The sequence below is a fragment of the Rhinolophus sinicus genome, linkage group LG16 (genome assembly GCF_036562045.2).
Source record: "Rhinolophus sinicus isolate RSC01 linkage group LG16, ASM3656204v1, whole genome shotgun sequence".
Classification (NCBI taxonomy): Eukaryota; Metazoa; Chordata; class Mammalia; order Chiroptera; family Rhinolophidae; genus Rhinolophus; species Rhinolophus sinicus.
Genome location: NC_133765.1, coordinates 16,667,237 through 16,690,551, shown reverse-complemented (window position 1 = coordinate 16,690,551; position 23,315 = coordinate 16,667,237). Strand labels below are relative to the sequence as shown.

General features: G+C 55.6%; 1 protein-coding gene across 3 annotated transcripts in view; it reads left to right on the top strand.

The window, feature by feature from the left end:
• HIC2 (HIC ZBTB transcriptional repressor 2) overlaps nt 1-21,343 on the top strand; it is a 29,086-nt gene extending 7,743 nt beyond the window's left edge. For 2 of the 3 annotated variants that reach the window (XM_074321276.1, XM_074321275.1), the window contains exons 2-3: nt 12,976-13,074; nt 14,690-21,343. In XM_074321276.1, the coding sequence (XP_074177377.1) occupies nt 13,049-13,074; nt 14,690-16,514 (1,851 nt within the window). In that variant the 5' untranslated portion in view covers nt 12,976-13,048 and the 3' untranslated portion in view covers nt 16,515-21,343. Of the gene's footprint in view, nt 1-7,799; nt 8,456-12,975; nt 13,075-14,689 lie in introns of those variants that run through there. The other variant, XM_074321277.1, reaches the window with a different exon arrangement.
• The last annotated feature ends 1,972 nt before the right edge of the window (nt 21,344-23,315 follow it).

Here is a 23,315-nt window from a genome sequence, read left to right as displayed (position 1 = left end):
GGCGGCCTCTCTTGGCAGTGGGCGTCTGTCTCTTGGTAGATGGGCCCAGGGGTCTGGGAGATCCTGGCAGTGAGGGGAGGGGCCCTGGGCCACCACCAGCAGGTGCCTTTCTCACCTGCTGTGAGGCTTCAGGCGAGGATGGGCTTGGGTTGTCCTTTGGCCCTGGTAGGTCACCCTGAGCCCCAGAGGGGTGCAGGCCTAGGGGAGAGGATTGTTTCCAAAGTCCCACATTCCATGCATATGTTGACGCTGATAAGGGCAGCAGGGCTGGCTTAGCCGCTTTGGGCAGGAGGGGACTTTGACTTCATACCCCCAGCAGACAGCATGCACGTCCTGCTTCCTGTAGCACCCCTCCCCCACCACCCCACAGACCACCTCTGCCTCCAGAGCACCCAGCCCAGGTCCCACAGCCTGCAGAGGCCCGCCTTGCCTCTCGAAGCATTACCAGCTCTGTGAGCTCCCAGGCCTTTGGGTCCCTTAATATTAGTTTGTGCCGGCTCTGCCTCTAAGCATTTGCGGATGCCATTTGAAATGGCACTTCCTTTTATTTGTTTGAAATTTGTTATTCTCAAATTTGGCAAAAGGCACCTTTACCAGGATTTCACCATTTGGTGAACAACTGTGGTTTTGTGCAAAGAGGACTCTCGTGTCAAGACTGTTTCCTCCAGACCTCTGTGTGCCTCGTTTTCCTTGCCTGTAAAATGGGTTGGTAGAAATATTTCAGGTAATGGTTGTCAGCTGTTCTCAGAGTGTTTTGCATACCCCTGGGGGTCCCTAAGGCCCTTTTCTTAAAACTTAAAAGTTACTGGCCTTTGTCCCATGTTGACACTTGCACTAATGGTACAAAGCCATGGCAGGTGGCCCTTGCGGTGGTGCCACCGTGCCCCACCTACCCACCCCCTGCCCATCAGTGCTCTGGTCCGAGGCTACCAGTCTTACTCCTGTGTCGTGGGGAGGTGGTATAGACAGATGATTGAGTAGTGAATCCTGGAGTACCATCTCTTTAGTATTGTGTGTGACAAAATGGGGGTGCACCCAAAGTTCTCCTGCCGCAGACGGAAGTATGATGGTTGTCTTCCGGGAAAGCACTTCACATTGGCTTGGGCTGTGTGCTGACCCAGCTGCTTTCCCTCATGGAACATTATTTTTACCTGAATGAACGACTGACAGACAAGGTAGGGTTATTCAGACTCACAGAATTTGTCAGACATTTTCTTAAATGAAAAGTGATCCTTGCCACTTTTAGGAAAACAGTATTTGTTGCCATTGAAAGCACTGTCACAGGAAAATGAGGATTTTAGAAAACTTGTGTCTTTCACCGGGAGCCTGACTTAAAGACTTCTATAAAATTAGTGGGGATCTTAACACATGGAATTTTGTTTTGTTTTGTGTAATAAAATGTGACAACATTTGGAAGATCTGATTAACTCAGTGAACCAATATTTTCCAAATGACCAGGGCTTGATATTACAAAATCCTGGGTGGATATGCGTTTAGGGTAAACCAGTGGATTTTTATGTAACCAGATACGAATAAGCCACTAATGTAATTTCAGATTCTACATTGCAATTTTTAAGAAACTAACTACTTGTCAAGTTTTTTTGTGTAGTATCAATGAAGAATAGCCACAATTATCTGAAAGGGCTATTAAAATACTCTTCCTTTCTATCTGTGTAAAGTCAAATTTCTTCATAGATTTTAATCAAAACCACATATCCTAACAGACTCAATGCAGAAGCAGATACGGGAATCTGGGTATTTCCATTAAACCAGACATTAAAGAGATTTGCAAGAATGTAAAACAGTGCCACTCTTCTCTTTGTTTGGAATAGTTTATTTTAAAATGTTAGTTACGTTAACATAAATGAGTTTATTATTTTTATTTTTGGTCAATTAAATGTTTTTTAATTACCAGTTTTTCTAATACAGTGACTGGAATAGTAAATAGAATAACACACAGTAACACCTACTATAGTGTCACACAGGCCTGTAAAAGTTCTTTGGGAGTCCTTACTAACTTTTAAGAATGTAAACAGTTTTGGGCCTGCTGACAAGAAAGGGCTTTGGGCCCTCCCTTCTCCCCTTTATCATTTCCACCTTTTCACCTCCACCTTATCTTTCCTCATGTATTATTTCCTTCTATCTCTTCTCAACACTTCTTCCTGACCAGCATTTGCTCACCTAATAAACATTTATGAGGGCCTGCTGCATGCCAGGTGCCGCTGTGGCTGCTGGGCTAGTGGGACGCAGGGTCTCTAACTTTGAGAGCCGGGTTGAGGGGGCAGGGTGGGGGGCTGGACCCAATGGGAGGTGCACGTGGAAAGCAGCTCGTTGACAGTGCTGACATTGGCTGGGGAGCGGGTGATGCAGGGCCAGCGTGGAAGAGGAGGGGGCACTCAGGCATGACGGGGCCCAGCTGAGAGGTGGGCCGGGGCCCCTGTGGGAAGCGCTGTGCAGGCCAGCTCGCAGTGTGGACTTGATTCAGGTATCAGGGACCCATTGAAGGCTTTAAGCAGGGGAGTGACTTGATGAGATCGGTGTTTGAGGACGAGAACTCAGGGTGGACTGGGCTCCAAATTGGCGGGGCCGGGGGCTGCGGAGGGGAGACGTGGGCTGGACCTCGATGTTTTCTCTTGGAATGGCTTTCGCTCTTCCCTTCTTCCCCTGTAGTCCTTGGGAAGAGTCTTGGTGTTCCCCTTCTTTTGGACGAGGCATTCCCGCCCACCCCAAGTATGGAGGCCCTGCCTTGGTTTCTGTTGCTTTCTATTCATTAGGACAGTAATATTTTCTGGGCATCTCCTGTGGGACTGACCCCCCCCCCCCCAGCCCTTGTTCACACATTGTTGCCATCTTCTCCCAGCTGTGTGTCCCTGCTGCTTTGTGGGGTGCCTGGGTCAGGTGATGTGAGGGGATGCTCAGAAGTGTCACACAGCTTTAGCCCCTCTGTCCTCCCTGGATCTAGAACGTCTCGTGTCCCTCTCCCCTTTCTGTGGGACTTCTGCACAGAGCATGCCAGCTTCCTCAGTAGATTTTGAGATTGTGCTCTAGATTATTTACGGAAGTGTTAACCAGAGGGTGTAAATTACATGCACACACATACAGGCATAACTGCATGGAAACACAGCCCTGGCTCCCCCATCCCATGTAAGAAACAGCCTCCAGGCCCTGGACCCCCACCTGTGCTCATCCCCGCCCCTCTCCAGAAGTCTGTGCTCTTCTGAATTTCCGGTTAAGCATTCCCTGGCGTTTCCTCATTGTTCCCGGCACTTGTCTGGATCCTTGAATGGTGGGTGGCTGGTTTTGGCTGTTTGATCTTTGTGGGCACAGAACTGGGTGCTAATCTCTATTTTGAGCTTCACTGACGTGCTGTGTTGTATTAACTGGGGTTCCTGTGTTCCTGTCCCCGACTTGGAGTGTTCCAAGGTGGCGCTGTCCCACGCTTCATCACTGCTGGCAGGAAAGGAATGTCAGGGTTGTTTTCAGAGGTTTTTTTTGGGGTGGGTGGGTTGCCTCCTCAGTCGCCCAGTTTTCACAACCGCCTAGCTCTACTTCTCCAGGCAGAGAAGTACCTGTTTATTTTGTTTTCTGTCTCTAAACCTACTTCCTTAATGCTAAACAATTCTTCCAGCATCGCCGAGAGTCCATGTTAAAAGGAGAGTGAAACCCTGTGCGCACTTCTTTTGCCAAATCTGAGTGAGCCCTCTGTCCAGTTCCCTTTCTGAGCTCTTGGCCGCTCCTCTGTTAGACCCTTCAAGTACCTGCTGGACAGATGAGACCTCTTCTGCCAAGAGCTGTACCTGGAGGCTTTTTGGCGCAGTGCCACAGATTGTAATATTTTCCGTAGCAGTTCCCTAATTTTAAAAATTCTGGTGGATGCCCAAGGTGTTTCTGTTTTTCCCCCCTTTTGGATTAAAACAACCTGATCCTTGATCTTTGGCTTTCGCTCCTTAAGCCCTTTGTGTGAGGCTGTGAGGGCATGGGGGGGTTGGTCATCCACATGGGAGCAGAGGGGCTTTTTTCCTGCTGCCCAGCAGCGTCCTTTGACCCTAGTCTCTGAGGGCCTCGTCCATTTTCTTCCTGGCCTCCTCCCTTTAATGCGCCCAGTTGGCGGTACCCGGGACCTGCTTGCTCAGGCTTAGCCTGCTCTTCTCCAGGTTTCCTCTTCTCTGCTGGGCTTGCCTCTAGCATCTGAAGAGCCCTTCCTTTGGAAGTATTAGACTCTAGGACTATTAAAAACACTATTGGGTTGTTGTTTCCTTTGGATGGCAGACACTGGTCTGCCCCTAATAAGAGACTTGAAGGTGGTCTCTAGGTTTCCTGTGGGTGGGTTCCTGGCCAGTCTGTAGAGTTCCCTCTTCTGAGACAGACACTCCATCCTGGATTTGGCTGCCTCCCTCCTGTCTTGTCAGTGTTCCGCTTCTTGTCTTGTGATCGTTGTTATTATTTAGGGGTTCGGGGACCTTACTGCCTGGCTCTGGTCTACTTGCTAATCAGGACCGAGACTGGGGGGACCCTGCTCCCCCTGCTGAAGGTTTCTGTGCACTGGATTGCATCCCGTAAGAAGTGTGCACAGTCATGAGTGACAGCTCCAAGGATTCTTCACAGATGGACATGCTTGTGTAACCAGCATCTAGACTGAGAAACAACCCCAGAAGTCCCTCGTGTGTCCTTTGAGTCACCCCTGCTCTCCCCTCACCCTAGCCCCTGGATTCTTGCTTTCCAACTTGAACTTATATGAATGGGATTGTACTGCATAGTCTCTTGGGCCTGACTTCTTTGGTCATTATATGCTTGAGAGACTCATCTGTGTACATGTAAGTCAGCCATGTGACCTTGCCAATAATCAACTATTTCTGACCAATAAAAGGCAACTTCATAAGGTTCAACCTAAACGTGCAGTCCTGCTCACTGCTGGGTAGATGGCAGTCCCCACACCTGCAGCGGCCTCTCCTGACAGAGCTGGGCCGCCGTGCGAGGGCTTGGCCGGTGGGTTTCCGGTGGTGAGCACCTTGGAGTGTACTTTCTGGCCCACAAGCTTTGCATGCTTTCAGTCTAGGTCTTATTTTTAAATATGACCTTTCGATTTCCGCCCCGGGAGATAATTATTTTAGTCTTTGTCCACGTAATTAAAACCTTTCATTACTGTCTGGCATCATTTTGTTTTGTTTTTTTTCTGATTCCCCTTTAGCTTGCCATCTCAGTCTTATCCCAGCCGGAGGGTCATGCTGTGGGGCTGGGCAGAGGTTCCTGAATGCCAGCTTGCCTCAGTCTTTTCCAGCCCATGGCAATGATGTGGGTGAGGGCTGCCCATCACCCTTTCTTGGGAAGGACTTGTGCACATTGAGAGGTGGTTCTTCCTGCTTTTAGAGTCTTTAGTTGGCATAAGAAATTGTTAGCTAAGGGCTGTTTTTGAAATTATGCAGTTGGAGAGCCTCTTCCCAGATCCTTGGGCCAGGCAGCTGCAGCTCTGACTCAGCTGTGACTGCCGTACCTGCCGTCTCCCCGGGGCTCAGGTGTCTCATGGGAAGGGTGTCCTGGGGCCTGAGATGATTGAGATAGCCGCTTCCAGGGGGCAGACCAGCTTCCCAAGTGCCCTTTTAACTCCTTGTGTGTGGGATTTCCACCTGTTGAACTGCTCGGCCATCCCTGCTTGGCCTTCATCCCTTCCTTGAGTCCTCTGCCTGCTACCCCCACCCAGAAGCCCCTGCCCGTGGTAACCAGGCTCAGCCTCACAGTCTCACATTCTAGGCCCACTGGTTTTATTCATCACTCTCTGGGCTTGTTTATTTGGGAAACGTGTCTTTCCTTCTGGGGCTCTCTCCTTCCTCTTGAGACCCATCGGCTGAGCATTTACAGCTTGCAGAAAGAACATTGGGCTTTCCGGGCGGTAGTAGGAAGCTTATAACCCACCCCAGTGCTTCCCAGACTCGACTGTGTATGCAGGTCCCTTGGAGTGAAAATGTGGGTTCTGCTTTTTTTGAGAGATCCCGGGTGCTGCTCCTGGTCGTTGGACCAAGGCCTGTGAAGAGCAGGACAAGTAGGAAGTGGGACTGGGGGTACAGGAACCAACATACCGGGCCTGTCTGCCTCCTGGCTGACGTGGCCCCTGGTTTGCACTTGTTCCCGGCCTCGTAGGTTAGCTGATTTCTCTGCTGTCCGATTGGCAGACTCAGCCTGCCAGCCTCCCACAGGCTCGCCCGTCTCCAGGCTCCTGTTCTGGCACGGCCACTGCTAGTGAGTCTTTTACCAACATTGCTCAGGCTCCCCACAGGCACAGTGCAATGTGGGGGACAGAGCCTGGAGGAGAACGTAGTTTTTGTAATAATAATCATAATCTTAAATTATTATTTCCCTTTGAGCAGTGCTCACCTGCGTCTCCCCAGTAGCACTCATGGTCTTGGCCCAACTCGGAACTCTTGGCCAGACTGTGTCAGGCCTGGGGCCGTGCTGGCAGGGCTCTGCCCTTCATCTTTCCCGGTGCCAGCCAGCCAGTTGTGCCAGCACCAGCAGGGGAAATCCAGCTGCGGAGTCCCAGGTTGTCCTGGCCTCGTTTCTTCTCTGTGGCTCCAAAGCCAGGAGTCACAGGAGGGTCGTAGGCCTGTGTGGGGGGAGGAGGGGAGGACCCGAGGCTGCTCTGGAGAAGCCAGGTGTGAGGGTCCCGGGGCCTGGTGCGGGGTGATGTGAGCCTCCTGCCAGGCTTGCCTGCAAAACGCCACTTCCCTGCCTTTTCCTCCTGCTGGTGAGCTTCCCACCAGCTTCTCACCTCCCAGCTGGGAGTGGAATAGATGGGAAGGCGGTTGGGGCCCAGGACGGACTTGGCCCCGCATGGGCAGCACAGGGTCTTCATGGGGATGGCGGCGTGGGGATTTCAGGACAGATTCAAGTGGAGTTGGGGTGTATGCCCTCTCTGTGGTTAGGGTGAGCTGGTGGGTGAACAACAGGTCTGGCCCGAGGGGTGCAGAAGGAAGCCAGCCCAGGGGCCCTGACTACCACGCCACCAATGCGCGGAGTGGAACCTGAGTGTTTATTTCATAGAAGCTACGTTGGAGGGAGGTCTGGTCTCCTGGCATTCACGGAGCCTGTTGCTTTCCAGGAGGATGGTCTGGGAGAAGAGCCAGGAGCTGCTGGCCGCCATCCAGATCTGGGCTGGATTACACGGCTGGGCTTGCCCAGAGCACTGAGTCCCACCCACCAGTAGCCCCTGCCTAGAGGGGCAGGCCAGAGAGGTCACGGAGGCCAGGGAGGGTCCCAGAGGAGCAGCAGGAGCAGCTGGGACCCCCAAGTAGGCTGCACGACAGCCTCCACCTTGTGGCTTCAGATCCAAACCTCCTTACTGCCCTGGGGTGCTGGAGGAGCTGGGCTGACCCTGCACCCCAGACAAGGACACAGGCTGGGTGAGGTGGGTGGTGGGGAGCGGGAGTGAGAGCGCAGGTGTGCAAGGCCCTCTGTAGCTCCATGTGGGGGCAGCGCTGCTGTGAGTGGCATCCCTGCGCCTGCCCGGGAGGGAGCACAGGGTACCCATCCTGGGGGCAGGGAAAGTGGCTGCAGCTCTGGAGTCCCGCTTCGAGTCCGCACGGCCACCTGTTTGCTCTTAGGACCTTGCAGTTGCTTACCCCCAGAACTTTGTCATACCTGCCCCTGGAGGTGGAGGTAACTGCCGTGTTTCCCCGAAAAGAAGACCGAGCCGGACAGTCAGCTCTAATGCGTCTTTTGGAGCAAAAATTAATATAGGACCCGGTCTTATACTACATTACATTATATCATACCTGGCCTTATAGTAAAATAATACTGAGTCTTATATGAATTTTTGCTCCAAAAGATGCATTAGAGCTGATTGTCCAGCTCGGTCTTATTTTTGGGGAAGCGGGTTAACCCCTCAGAGTCTTCTCCATATGCCGGCTGCCCTCTCACAGGGCAGACTGGCACCGGGCGAGGTGTGGCGTAAGCAGGATGAAGGAGGGGGCTCCTGGCCCTGTTGCGATTGGAAAGGCTTCACACAGGGATCCCCGGTTAATGAGAGAGGCCGTAGGGATGGCATGAGTGGAGTCCTGGGCTGGTGGGTGTGCAGGGCTGGTGGGTAGGGGAGGGCCGGGCCTTAGGCTCTTCCGGCTCCTGGGCTGCTTGGACCTGCCAGGCATTGTTCACTCTGCCCTCCTGTAGGTATGGAGAGGCCAGGTCTTCCGGGCAGAGGCAGTGCTGCACCTCTGGGGCCACCCCTGGAGTAGCAGGTGACCATGGGGGGGAGGGCAAGGGCCCATCCTGCCTTGGGATTCAGGCTTGGAGGCAGTGCCAGCATGGCGGGGGTCCTCTGACACAGTCTGATGTGCTGAAACCCCGGGAGTGTGGAACCTGCCATCCAGCGTTACCCCTTGGCCTGCCATGCCTGTGCCCACCTGGCAGTGGAGCCCTGTGGGCTGGATGATTCCTGTGTCACTCTATTACTGCTGACCAGAAGGTGGGTAAGGTAGAGGAACAGTCTCATGGGGGATGCCTTAGGGTGGGCGGGCAGTAGCTTCTCCTCGCCCCCCAGGATAGCTCCAGGCCTCCTGACGGAAGGCAGCCAGGGAGGGAGATGGGTGAGGATGTTCCCAGGAGATCTGGGCAAAGAGGCCTGCCCAGGGAGGGGGTGGGGGGCCCTCCATCCTGGCTGGGTGTGGGCCTGGGGAAGTTTCCTGAAATCAGGCAGCGTTTTCATCAAGGTGCCTGCAGTGGCCTCTGTGAGAGCTCGTTCCTGCCCCGAGGTCAGGCGTTGAGTAAAGGGACAGCATTCTCCTGGGGGGCACCCCTCATGAGGGTCAGGAGTCCAGCTGGGAAACCACACCCTGAGTGGCCCCCACCAGAGGGGCTAGAGGTGGGCATGGGATGTGCTCCTTTGTTCCCAGAACTGTCAGCCTGGTCTCCAGAGGGTACCCATTGTGGGTTAAATGACTGGAGAGTTCTGAGTGCCCCGACCTCCTGGAGTTGGGGCAGCTCCTGTCAGAATGGGGTGTGAGGTGGGGGGAAGCTGGAGTCAAGTCCTTTTTGGCTTTCTGCGTAAGCAAAGATCACTTTCACCTTAAAACCTCCTCTCATGGCCTCTGAAAGGTACAGGGCCAGAGCACGCTCTCCCGCTTTTTGTGGGGTGCTAGGAAGAGAGGCCTCGAGGTGGCCCCGTACTAGCCTCCTCATGAGCTCCTGGGCCGTATGGACTGCCTAAGGTGGGTGGGGCCCCTGGGATTGTGGACAGGTGGGGGCTCCCATGGGGTGTTGCTCCACGGGTCAGGAGGTCATGGGCCCCACCTCTGCCATCCTTGTCAGCCTTTTGGCTGGTGTGTGTTTGGGGGGGGGACTAGGGATCAAGCCTGGGGAATGTGGGGCAGACCTGAGGGGTGTCCTTGGCTTGGGGCTTTGACTGCCTGCTGGAGACACACGAGGGCTGCCCGGACAGGGAAGAGCCAGGAGGGACAGGGATCTCCTTCCACCGTGGTCACTGCCCTCATGAGCCACCTACAGTGTGCCCATGGGCTCATGAGGCTGAACTGGTACCCTGGGTGGGCTGGAAACCAGCAGTGAGGAGGGGGTAGCAGCTATGGCCACGGATGGCATGTCCCTCCACACTGCTGGCCCCTGGTCTTCCTGCCTCCCGGGGAGGTGAGAGGGGAGCACTTGGGGCAGAGGCTGGATGTGCAGAGATGAGAGTGGGGAGAATGCAGAGCACACAGGCTCCTGGGGTGCGGGAGGGTCAACGGGGTGAATGCAGTTGGCATAGGGCAGCGCCCAGTAAATGTTAGCTGGTGTTGAGACAGGCGTGTCCTATCAAAACCTCTTCTTTCTCTCCTTTGGTTTGGAGTTAATCTTTCCCCAATTTGAGGGAAAATTTACATGCAACATGGTACCCAAACTTCAAGTGGCTCCTTGAGTTTTGACCAGCGAGTGCATTCACTTTATCCCAGACTCCTAAGAAGATAAAGAACCGATCTCAGCCCCAGAAAGTTTCTCATGTCCCTTTCCAGACAATGCTCACTTCACCTTCCACTGGCTGCTCTGATTTTGTTTCTACCATAGATTAGTTCTAGAACGTGACATAAATGTGTAATGCCACCCCCCAGAGATAACCTCGTTTAGTAATTGGGTGTGTGTGCCCCAAGATGTTTCTTTCCACAGGACGACTGCCTGGTGGGGCCTTCCATTCTGTTAGTTGATGAGGGTGGACAGGAAAGGAGCAGCAGAGGGGATGTGGAGATCTGTGGCCAGCTCCCTCTGGCTCAGCTGGCAGGGCCTAGCCTTCCCTTGGACGGATGTGTACTGCCAGTAGCATCTGGGCCCTGGGTCCCCCGTGCCTGTGTGTGTGTGTGTGTGTGTGTGTGAGAGAGAGAGAGAGAGAGAGAGAGAGAGAGAGAGAGAGAGAGAGAGTTCTTAGAGCAGTGTGCCTCTCTGGCCTTTCTATGTGTGTGTGTGGTATGTGTGTGTGTCGGGGCAGTGTCCCTCTGGCTTTTTTGTGTGTGGTGTGTGTGTGTATGGTGTGTGTGTGGGGGGGGGGTGTGTTGGGGTGGGGCAGTGTCCCTCTGGCTTTTCTGTGGCAGGGGCCTGGAGGGGAAGAAAAGGAAATGCGATCTCAGCAAGGCCCTGTCCCAGTTCCTGGTGTCCCCGACCTGTTGGGTAGGTGGGTGTTGACCATTCTGTAAACAGGACCCGAGAAGGTGCTCCAGGTCTTCCGCCAGGTCTCTGATCATTCCCTCACACCCGTTGTGTTCACAAGTGGGCGCAGCTGGTCTTCCCCCAGGGACTTATGTTCCTTCCCTTCCCTGCCAGGGTCAGCCCAGCTGCCAACATCACCCACCCACCCACCCTCCCGGGAAGGGCCAAGTCTCAACCTTAGAGAAGAACCCGACTGTCCCACTGCCCCAGATCCTGGGTTTCCTGGAGCCCGTGCTGCAGACGGGCAGCACCCTCAGCTGGGCGTGGGATCACGGGTGCTGATAGGCACACTGCCTGGGCCTGTTGCCAGGGGGCCGCTGGGTGCCAGGCAGTATCCTCGTTCCAGCCTGTGGTGGGTTCCTGCCAGGGCTGGGTACCAGCCCCTGTACTCAGTGGGGCATTGTGCTGCCAGCTTGCTGGACCAGCCCCCACAGCCATGCTTCTCCTTACCTGGCACCCTCCCCCCCAACCCAGGCCGTGGCCTCTCCCGGGTAGGTGCTTGCTCTTCCCACACCGGACGGTGAGTGGGAGGGCAGAGGTCCCTGGCTGTCATCGTTTCACTGAGAAGAGCAGTGCTTCATAGGGATTCTGGCCCTGCCTCAGGGGGCATCACCTCCCCTGTGGTAAGGTTGCCCTGTCGCTTACAGACGCAGGGGTGACCCATACTTGGCCTGGCCTGGGGTAGATAGGTGGTAGGCAGGGCAGCACCGAACCGGCTGTGAACTCCCGCAGGCAGCTTTGCTGAGGCCCTACCTAGTGAAGGGTGCACCCTGTCCTGCTGAGTGTCCCTGTGGGAGGTCAGGCTCAAGAGGAGTCACGTGTGACCCGGCCTGGGAGACTTTGGTCAGTCACTCGGCCGGGCAGTCCACAGGCGAGTGAAATGGTTGTCGGGCTGAGCAGGAGGCCCCCGTCCTGTTCTGCCACCCACTCCCTGCACGAGTCTAGTAGTTGCTGGCCTCATCTCTGACAAGAGCAAGTCACCCCTAGTTACAGGCTCTGGCACGTGCTGAGGCAGAGGCCACTGGGCAGATGCTGTGCCCATGCAGGGCTTGGGTTGTCCTGAGGTCCAGAGAGGCAGGGTGGCACAGGGCTGTGTGACAGGCGTCTCGTCAGCTGTGGCTTCCTGTCTGTTCTTACTGGCCGATCACCAGTGTTGGAATGGTCTTTGCTCTCCTTCCCAAGTCTGGCCTTGGCTCTATCCTGATGGCTGTCTCTGGCCTCACCTGGTAGGGAAGTCTGGACTGTCCACACAGGTGAGGGGCCCAGACCTCGTTAAATGTGGACCCTCTTAGGCCGTTGGACCTACAGAGTTGGTTCTGCTGCCCTCTGGGCCATCGGTGGGATCCTGGACCAACTGTGCCCCCTCCTGCCTGGGTCACCTCTATGAGAGGGGAGTTGTGCTAGGGGCCAGAGAGACAGCTGGCAGGCTGGAGCTGAGGCCTCCCAGCCACCCCGCACCCCGGGTCTGGTCACATTCCTGAGGGACCTGCTGAGCCTCCCTGGCCCTGGGGGTGGGGGAAGGGCAGTCAGGGATGGGCTCCAGGCTGCTGCAGGCCTCCTCCCCCACCCTGGCTCCATTCCAAGGGAGCCAAGGCCTGCCTGAGAGGGGTTTGAAGAGCCAGAACCTCAGGAACCCCTCCCGTGGGACCTGAAACCAGGGGTGGTGGGGGGGCTGAGGGAGCCCACCCGCATCTGGTAGCAGCTGCCAGCTGCTTTGGCAGGCTGGTATTGAAAGGCGAGCTTGCAAAAACTCCTGTGAGGGGAGGCCATGTGGTCAGGCTGGGCTGGGCAGGAGGGGGCTGGGCCCTCTGGGCAGGGAGGGGGCAAGAGCAGATCTGGAAGGGAAGGAGACCAGAGAGCCAGAAGCGGTTGAGACTGGTTCTTATAAATAGCCCATTGCACCAGTGCCTCCAATTTTGACCTTTTGTTATGTAAATGTGGCCAGTCCAGAAAGGGCCTTGTCCAGGCCGCTGACCACTACACTCGCCAGGAATTGTGTGCCTGCCCCCAGCTCCCAGGCGCAGGTGGCCCTTGGAGTACCCTGCCTCTCCTGGGTGGGAGAAGGGTGCAGCACCTCTGAGTTTTCTAGACCTGCCACCTTCCCTGCCACTCGGCCCGGTGGCAGAGCACTATGACCACTGTCTCCTGCCTGATTGGCTGCCCTTGGTGTCCCAGCCAGAGAGACCCCCCAGACCTACTGGGAGCAAGGGCTCCAGGGCTACCAGCCACCTTTTTCACTGTCCCTCCCTTTCTAAATGATGGATAATTGGGTGACCATGTCCATTTTCTCCTCCCCAGGTGACCAGGCATTGATGCACCCCCAAGGGAGGCCACGTGCTCAAGGAGGCCACCCCCGCTGGCTGCTGCTCACATGGTTTCTGGGCCCCTGGCACTCCGGTAGGCTGAGGACGGGGAGCTGGCAGGGCCAGGGGAGGGGTGAGGGAGGCCTGGGGGAGGGAGGACGTCCACCTGCTCCTCCTGCTGGGGGCTTTCTGGGTGGCCCACACAGCCCTGCAGCTCTCAGCTGCATGTGGCCTGCAGTCCTTTGTGTGCACCCAGCTGGGCAGCGTGGAGGGGCGGCTGCGGCCTGCCGCTCTTGGCCTGGGGAGGATGAGACCTCCTGTCCTCAACTGTCCCTTTGTCGGGCTCAGAGCACCAGGCGTTCTGGGTGCTGGTGGAGGTAACATTGCATTTCCCTGTCCTGCCTGGCTGATGGGGGCAAGGTTGGTTCCCACAGGACCTGGGCCTCTGCACCCGACTGAGCAGCCTTACAGGGCCAAGCAGCTGTTTGCTGCCTCCTGCTGTCAGGCCCTGGGTGCCGCCTGATACCCATGTGTGTTCAGGGTGAGCTCCAAAGCCTTTGGGGTGCCAGTGATTGCTAGGGTGATTGTAAACAAGGGCAGGTAGCGGGTAAGGGGGAACATTTGTGTCACAGGGAGACAGGTGTATGCGATCCCTCTAGGCTCTGCCCCAAGGGAGGCAGGGCTGGGCTCCCTAGTAGGAGCCGGAAGTCCCAGGTGGGGTGAGGCTCAAAGAACTCAATTACTTTCAGAGATGGGGCCCTGAGCAGGAGGTGCAGGTACCTTCTTCAGGGTACCTTCTCTGTGGTACACAGTTGCCTGTGGGAGGGTGGGCGCATGGTGACGCACTGCTGCACAGCCAGTGCAGAGTTTTTGAGGAGGCCAGAGGCCTCTGCATGTTTATTACTTGATGACATCAGTGTCTGTGCCAGTCTGGCGAGGCCAGGTGGTCATTCCCAGGCCCAGACTGCGCTGCCCTTCCCAGCAAGGACCCTGGGCCCAAGCAGTGCCAGGGGCTTGGCCCAGCCACCTCTTCTGTTTAGCACTCAGAGGACCAGACTAGGAAGTGTTCCATGCCTCCCGGGGTGGGGGGTGGGGGCAGGCACTGGTGAGGGAAGGCGTGTGGGCTTGGGAGGTGGTCACGTGACATAAGCAAATCTGAAGGCTTGGGAAGCCTCTCGGGTTGGTTGAGAGGCACCCAGTATGGAGCGGGGGTCACAGACCAGAACTCCGTACTTGATTTGGCCCATGTGGTATTTAGGGGAAAGGACCTTGATTCAGCATTGGTCTTCAAAGCTGGGACGCTGCATGCTTACAGAAGTCAGCCCACCCGAGGCTCCTGCTCCCAGCACCTCAGGCCTCTGCTGGTCATTTTTGGGTCCCCTGTGGACTCCCTTTAGCGTGGAGGTGGTACCTGGGCTGTGGAGCCCAGTTCAGTCCCAGTTTCTCTACTTGGCACTGAGTGACTTTCATTGTCCTGCTTCTGTTTTCTCATTGGTGCAAATGGGGCCAGCGCCGTTGTCCCTTGTTGGGCAGCGTGAGTCCTTGGTGGGCAGTGGGAGTTCTCTCCCCAGCTACTGTGCCCAGGGAGGCGGCCAGTGGCTAGGTCAGCATGGAGGCTCCTCTGAGTGTCACTGTGGGCCACCTTGGCTTTGGGCTCTTGCCCAAGGGTCCCGGTCAGCTAATGTGCGTATGCCTGTTCTTGCCCCCAGGTGGTACACGTGGGCAGGGCGTGGGGACATGGGGCCCGACATGGAGCTGCCCAGCCACTCCAAACAGCTCCTGCTGCAGCTAAACCAGCAGAGGACAAAGGGCTTCCTGTGTGACGTCATCATCATGGTAGAGAACTCCATCTTCCGGGCCCACAAGAATGTCCTGGCCGCCAGCAGCATCTACTTCAAGTCCCTGGTCCTGCACGACAACCTCATCAACCTGGACACGGACATGGTCAGCTCCACGGTGTTCCAGCAGATCCTGGACTTCATCTACACGGGCAAACTGCTGCCCAGTGACCAGCCCGCCGAGCCCAACTTCAGCACCCTCCTCACCGCCGCCAGCTACCTCCAGCTGCCCGAGTTGGCAGCCCTCTGCCGCCGCAAGCTCAAGCGAGCCGGCAAGCCCTTTGGCTCTGGACGGGTGGGGGCTGCCGGCATGGGGCGACCCCCTCGCAGCCAGCGGCTCTCCACAGCCTCTGTCATCCAGGCTCGATATCCAGGGCTCATGGATGGGCGTAAGGGGGCCCACACCCCGCAGGAGCTCCCCCAGGCCAAAGGCTCAGATGATGAGCTCTTCCTCGGCGGCTCCAACCAGGAAAGTGTGCACAGCCTGAGCCGGGCCGTGTGTCCAGCCAGTGGGGAGGCTGGCCTGGGCAGCTGCAGTACCAATGGGAGCAGTGGGGGCTGTGAGCAGGAGCTGGGCCTGGACCTGTCCAAAAAGAGCCCCCCTCTGCCCCCCGCCACGCCCGGTCCCCCCCTCACCCCCGAAGACCCAGCCCAGATGAGCGACAGTCAGCACGGCTCACCCCTCTCAGCCTCTGCCCCTCCGATTGCCAACAGTGCCTCTTACACTGAGCTGGGGGGCACCCCCAGTGAGCCCATGGATCTGGACGGGGCTGAGGACAACCACCTGAGCCTGCTGGAGGGGCCCGGGGGGCAGCTCCGGAAGAGCCTCCGGCATTCGGCCCGCAAGAAGGAGTGGAGCAAGAAGGAGCCCATGGCAGCTTCCCCCTTTGAGCGGAGAGAATCGGGGCCCAAGGGTCCCTGCCCAGGGGAAGAGAGTGAGGGGCTCGGGGACAGGGTTCCTAATGGCATCTTGGCCAACAGTGTGGCAGGGGGCGGGCCCAGTGGGCCCTACGCAGAGCCCCCGTACCCCTGTAAGGATGAGGAGGAAAACGGCAAGGATGGGAGCGAGGACAGCGGGCAGAGCGGGAGCGAGGGAGGCAGTGGCCACGCCAGCTCCCACTACATGTACCGGCAGGAGGGCTACGAGACGGTGTCCTACGGGGACAACCTGTACGTGTGCATCCCCTGCGCCAAAGGCTTCCCCAGCTCCGAGCAGCTCAACGCCCATGTGGAGACCCACACGGAGGAGGAGCTTTTCATCAAGGAGGAGGGTGCCTACGAGACGGGCAGTGGGGGCGCCGAGGAGGAGGCGGAGGACCTGTCAGCACCGAGCGCCGCCTACGCAGCTGAGCCCCGGCCCTTCAAGTGCTCAGTGTGCGACAAGACCTACAAGGACCCGGCCACCCTGCGGCAGCATGAGAAGACGCACTGGCTGACACGGCCCTTCCCCTGCAACATCTGCGGCAAGATGTTCACGCAGCGCGGCACCATGACACGCCACATGCGCAGCCACCTGGGCCTGAAGCCCTTTGCCTGCGATGAGTGTGGCATGCGCTTCACCCGCCAGTACCGTCTGACCGAGCACATGCGCGTGCACTCAGGTGAGAAGCCCTACGAGTGCCAGCTCTGCGGGGGCAAGTTCACGCAGCAGCGCAACCTCCTCAGCCACCTGCGCATGCACACCTCCCCCTCCTAGAAGCCAAAGACCTTCTCCGGCCTTCGGGCGCCCTCTGCAGACTCGCTGCCCTCGGGAACAATAGAAGGAAGAAACAAGGAGGCTGAGCGGCCGGCCGACCGGACCCCAGGTCCAGCGGGGGTGGCTCCTGGCGGCACGTCCGGCCAGCCCCCCCACCCAGAGCTTTAATCCACAGTCTGTACCAAGGGAAGAGAGCGGAAGGAGGCCGGGTCCCGAGCCCCGCAGGTGTCTTGTGGGTGTGCCGTCTACCTCCAGATCCCGTCCAGGCCCCCAGCTGCCTGCCAGGGCTGCTGCAGGGCCTGTGGGAATGGGTCACCGGGTTCGCAGGGACTCGGCCTTTTTCCCGCAGGTTGGGGCAGGGCAAGTAGGGACGTCTACCCACACCGGGAGGATCAGGGCTGCCTGTGGACAGGGGCAGCGTCCTGTGCACACGATGCTAGTCTGTGTGCGGCCTACCACGGCTCTGTGGGGAGCGTGCTGGGTGGGAGGGGATGGAGCCCTCCCTCCTCGAGCCAGGGGGGCCCCCACCGCCTACCTCTCCACAACTAAAGAGCCCTCTGGGCCTGTGTTGCTATTATTCCTACTGATCTGTTCCTTTTTTCCTTATGGATTTTGTTTTTTAAACCAAAACCAACAAGAGTTTATTTTCCTCCCGGCCCCTTGGGGCTGAGCCTGGGTCTGCAGACTGAATGTATGGGGCAGCTGCCCCTCCCGCCCCCCCGCCCCGGCTGCAGGCCGCGGGGCGCCCACCCCTCCAGGCCCCAGAAGCCCTTCTTGGCCAAAGGCTTCCCTGGGCCCCGAGCCCCGCCTCGGCTGCCTCAGGAGAGAGAGTGCTTTTCCTATAGTTTCCGAGGAATCTTCTTTGTTTAGAGGTACTTGTTTTTTTATTAAGAAAAAAACCAGTGTAACGTTTATGTGAATGTTTGAACTGGAAGGTCTGGGGTTCGCGGGGGGTGGGGGCGGGGGGGAGGCTGGACTGGGTGCCAGGGCCGTCGGTACTCTTGTTTTTCTTTTCTTTGTGTGTGTGGTGTGCGCGGTGCGTGTGGACAGATGTTGCGCTTTCCTTCTTCCTTACCTGTCAAGGTGGAGAGACTTCTGACCTTTTGCTACCTCTTGAATTCACGAGAACAGTAAGTTGGTGACTGGCAGTTGAGGCCGTGACACTTTTGTTTTCCTCCCGTTAGTGCGCACAGGAAGATGTGTGTTCCAGTGAGCCAGGCTTGGGCTGACCCGGCGGCCCTCCTGGGCTTGGCTGAGACCCAGGGCCCCACCACCCACACTCTCAGTGGGGTCCTGCAGGCTCGCCTGGGGGTTTTCTCCTGAGCACAGGGTTAGCCATGGCCACCCTGAAGGTGTTTTGAGTTTGCTACTGAGCTCCAGGAAGCCCGCATAACTCCATTCTGGGCCCGGGGAAGAGTGTGAGTAGTCCAGCCCCATGGGAGCTCCCATTGTGGGGCCGGGCGCTGGCAACACCCTCTGGGCAACCGGGGAAACAGGAGCAAGCTCCTTGTAGCTCCCTGCCAGGGCCAGGATGAGGCGGAAGTGAGCCCCCACCAACCTGTCCCCTGGGCCTGCAAGAGCTTGAGCTTGGGAAAGCAGCATCCCGCCTAGCAGTGCAGAGGTGTGGGGAGGGGCTGTCTAAGGTGGTACGGCCTGGGGCGCAGGGACGGGACTGCCCTGCTGGGCATCACTTGAGGCACTCCTGGCCCACAGCCACTCTGCTGCGTGGTTGGCTGCCTCCCATTGGCTCAGCCCTGTCTGGGGTTCCATCCCTCGCCCCTCACCTTGAGCTTTCTCTGCCAGTCTCAGACACATCCATGGGCCCAGAACCCATTTGAAACGCCAGACCAGGTTGCCACAGGTGGCTCCACTGTCCTCGGCCACAGGAGCCACGGGGCTGGGTCAACGGCTTTATCTTCTTCGTTTTTCTTCATGCTTTACTTCTTTTTTTCTTTCTACTTTAAGTTCAGACCAAAAAATTCCAGAGTCATCCCCCACCCCACCCCTCCAGAGACCCTCCAACGAAAAACAGAGCCTGAGTTCAGGGACCCGAGTGGTGAATGGTGTGTTTTGGGAGTGAGGGCTCCTGGCTGAGCCCTCTGTGCAGTGCCCCCAGCCCTGAGCCGGCTCCTTGTCCCTTTGGCTGGGAAACGGAGGACTGGACCCAGGGTTTCTTGTTCCAGCAGGTCAGTGAGGGCAGGGCCCATCCCAGGCCCCTCTGCTCTCCCAACCCCACCCCACTCCATCAGCACTTAAGCCACACGACACAAAGTCTGTACTGCACGGGGGGTGTACACACGCCCAGCCTGTGTGTGGCCTCCCGGGCCATGGGCAGCCACAAACGTGAGGTGACTTGTGAAAGGAGGTGATTCATTTGCAGAGTTTCAGGGACTGGGCGCAAAGGCCCCTCAACTCAACGATGTTCGTGCGACATAGTATTGTACCCACCTGAGTATTGTATTGAGCCTTTTCTGTATTTTAACAAGAAAGCAAAACACTAGTTTCCTATTTAAAATTTTAAGGGTTTGTGGGGCGGGACGGGATTGACACAACACTTGGTTTTGTTTTCTTTTTCCTTTGATTTCATGTGGAGTGTGTGCTTTTGAGAGTGTGCATGGAGATGTGATAAGAGCCTCACAAGGAAATTAGGCCGTTGGAGGCCCAGGGCGGCTTACAGTTCTCTGCTTTAGTCACTTAATTCCTGAATGTTTCGGAGAAACAGGAAACAAAATAGCAGATACCATGTAGGAAAGGATAAACGACAACAAAAAAAAAAAACAAAAAAAAAAAGAAAAAGAAAAAGAAAAGAAAGAAAAAAAAAGCTCATACCCAAATTCACAAAACCTATTTTTTAAACCAAAGCACATTTTGAATGAGTATGGAACCTCAACGGGCTCAGAAAAAAAAAAGATACTAATATATTTATCTCATTGTTTACATAAACTTTTACAGTTTCAGACCTCAGCAGCTGTAAGGCCAGTCCCAGTGAGTCCCCACCTTCCTCTGAAGGCCCTTCCACGCCGGTCCTGGAACAGCTCGCGGGCAGAGGGGCAGGTGTGGGCCCCCTGGATTCACCTGAGCCCTCCCCAGCCCCGGGCCTCCCCAAGCCCAGCTGGCACCAAAGAGCTTGGGCCAGTGCTGACTGGCCCCCAGGCCTCCTGGCCATCCTGGCCAGCTGGCACAGCAGGAGGTGGCCGTCGGCTCTGGCCACTGGACCCAAGTCTGGGCTTGGGCCCCGGGATAGAGGCGAGCCCCAGCCCCTCCACTCCTCCATCCCCCACCCCCCTGCTGCTCTGCCTGCGACCCTGGGGTGGGTTGATGTGAGGGTCCTTCTCAAGCCAAAAAGCCAGGACCTTTGCACCTCCATTGACTCTGGCTGGTCCCCACCCCTGGGGGACACCCCTCCCCACACCTGCTGGCAGCAGGAGGGGCTCACTGGGCTGGTCCTTACCAACACAGATGGTGCAAACACTCTGAACAGTGTTGTTTTTGTATCAATATGTTTGTGCAGTGATGAATGTATTTATTTCTCAGACTGGGGGCAAGCGCGTGGCAGGCCGGGCTCTGCCATGGCATGCTCCCACCAGACCGAGCCGCCACAAGGGCTCATCCAGGATTGCAAAAAAGGCAAAAAAGAAAAGATGAACCTTTAAGCAAATAAGAATCTCAGAGACTCGCAGCATAGCCATACACCTCAGCCTGTGAAATGAACAATCTGGACCCAGACTTTCAGAACCTCACGCAGCCATGTGTGTGTTTCCTGTTCGTCACCACTGGGGGGCACTGGGCTGTCCCCTGCCCCCACCCCGTCAGTATTCACTGGACTTGGCCGAGTGCAGGAGTGTGATCCGGGTTGGTTGGCTGGGTGGGCAGACGCCCAGCCGCCCTCCCCGGTGGCCGTCCTGAGTTGGGGTGAGGCCTCGGCAGCCATGAGGGCAGGGCTCAGGGAAGAGGTGCCTGTATCCGTCCTGTCCCCTAGGCTTGTGGGACGAAAGCAGAGGTTCTAGGCCTTAGGAGAACAAACGGGATCCCCTCCTTGCCATGCCCCCTGAAGGGACCAAGGCCCTAGCTCTAACCCAGAGTCACGTTGGGGCAGATATTGTTGAACCTGTGAATCCGATGCCAGGAGTGGGGATGGAGGGACCTAACCAGAGCCTCAGTTTGACATTCCAAATTTGGGGGTGGGTATGTGCTGTGGGAATTGAGGCTGCCCAGGACCCCCCAGCTTCAGTCACCCCACTTTAATTTTCTACCGGGAACCCCTCCCCCTACCTCACCTTGCTATTTATTGCTGTAATTTATTGACCTCAAAAATGCTGCATAACAGACCTCATTTGGGGCAGGGAGGATCCCCAGGGCTCCCCCCCCTCCACTTGGCGGGGCCCTGTGGGGCCAGGTGCTGAGGGGAGCCTCTCTGTATCCCACCTATCACTTGCTTTCCCCCTCCCCCCTTGGGGGACCCCAGGTTGGGCTCTGGCCCATTCATAAATACCTCAAGGGGGAGAGGGAGGGATGGTTATAGCTGTTTTGTTTAATCAGAATTGGAAGAGGGATCATGTCCTACTTTATGCCCTTCCCAAAAAGGGGGAGGGACACCGTGATCACACTCCTGTACTGGCCACCGCTGCTGTCAGTCATTACATTGAGTTCACGTCCCTCGAGAGTTTGGATAAATTCAGGTCAGAGCTGCAAGTATGCAGCCTTCAAGTGTCATAGAAAAGCAATTCACCGACGACTGATCTCTCCATTCAGAAGCGTGCAGTCTTAATGTACAGTGATGAGAAACTGTTATTTTATGATCTTTTCATTAAAAGCTTGATTGAAAACTATCCTTCATGAATCCTGTGCTTTGTGGCTGTTCTCTCTTGTTAAATAACAGACAGCTTTCTCTGTCCAGTGCTTCTAAGACCCAGGAGGGTCTGAGCTGGATGGGCATCTGCCCAGCACCATCCTAAGGGCGGGTTTCTGATGGGCTGGACCTCACTTGGTAGTGTATGTCCATCCCGGGGTTGAGCACTGGTCCAGGGAACTGGCACTCGGGCTGGCGTCCTGTTGGGCAGTGTTGGCCTCCGTTGGCTGAAGCAGTGTAGAAGCAGTGAATATGTAGATAGGGGTGTGGACCTGGTGGTCTGGATGAGGGGACATCTGTCCCATGCCCGGGACCACCTGTTTGAGTAGCAGATTCGGTCTGGGGCTTGGTGGGGACTCTCATGTCCAGTCCTTGCTGCTTCCTGCTTGGCTTTGGGGTTGAGGAAAAGGAGGATAATTTTAGTCTCCTGGGGCAGGGACAATAGATCCGGTCCCCTGGGGGACTGTCTCTCCCAGACACCAGGGTGGGAATCCCAGGATGAGTGAAAATGCTGGAGGAGGATCAGAGATGGGGCCAGGAGGGCCGTTAACTAGCTTAGGCCCTGACACGAGACTTCAGGCTTCCAAGTGGCTCCAGGACAGCAGTGGAGGAGGCTGGCACCCCAGACCTCCTAGAACATGGGTGTTCATGCTCTACGTAGTGGTAAGTGCCATTCAGTTGTTTTAAAATGATTTTTGCTTTGCCAAAGCAATACCTACACATAGCTTAAATAATCAAATGGTTCATAAAAAGGCTTAAGACAACAAATAGTCTTTGTCCCCCCAACCCAATCATACATTATACATGCAACCACTTTGAATCCTTGTAGCATTTTCTTCTGCATGTATCTCCACATTTCTAAACACTAGCCTTAACACTCCGGTCTTAATTCATTCTTTTTAGAGTGTGGACTTATAGATGAGGATTTTAGTTTTAGTTCATTTATACCCGCTTCCCCTTATGTTCCTTAGATAGTTTAGTTTAATCTAGAGGTTGGGAAACTTTCTATAAAGGAGCCAATAGTAAATATTTTAGATTTTGTGGGCATGCAGTCTCTGGTGACTACTCAGCTCTGCTGTCACACTGCAAAAGCAGCCATCACCAGTCTAAGCAGACGGGCACAGCTGTGTTCCATTTAACTTCATATAAAAGCTGGTGCAGCGTGCAGTTTGCCAATCCATACTCATTATCACTCTAACTGTTTACTTCTGAGCCAAGTGGTGTACTGGGTTATTTCTGTACAATTATTTTTCTTGAGGTTAATTTTTTTTCAATAGCTCAGTTTGACTTGAGTTTGCATCTTCCTTCACCCTTTAACTCAAATGCCTCCCAGTACAGTTTTCCACAGAATCGGATATTATCTGTTCTGCAGGTTTTTTTCTCCCCCCCAGGGGACATCCTTCTGGAGCCTGCTTTTGTCTGGTACAGATTGGGCTGAGGTTCTCCTGCCATTTTGTCCTGCGTTGGAAGCCCTGCTTTCTGGACCCCATGCATTCTCTAGGTACATGCTTGTTTTGGTAGCATGTAACTCCAGTACCATCCTGAGAAAGAACACATAGGAAGTAGATTTTTTGAGACTTTGAATGTTGAAAACGCTTTTAAACCTCACAGAATTGGTAGTTTGGCTGGTTATAGAATTGAAGGTTGGGTATCATTTTCCTGCGGAAATTTAAAGGTGTTACTCTATTGGTGTAACTCTACCTTCCAATGTGATGAAAAATCCTGTTCCCTTTATATGTGACCTTGCTTCCTCTCTGGAAGCTTTTAGTGTCTTGTGTCTTAAACAGTTTGTCCATTCATTTGGGCTGCACACTTGATGGGTTGGTTTCATTCTGGAAATACTCCCTTCAGTAAACTCAAGTGATTTTATATATATATATATATATATATATATATATATATATATATGTCAGCAATTCTTATTAATTTCCTCTTATGTTTGTTCATTGATT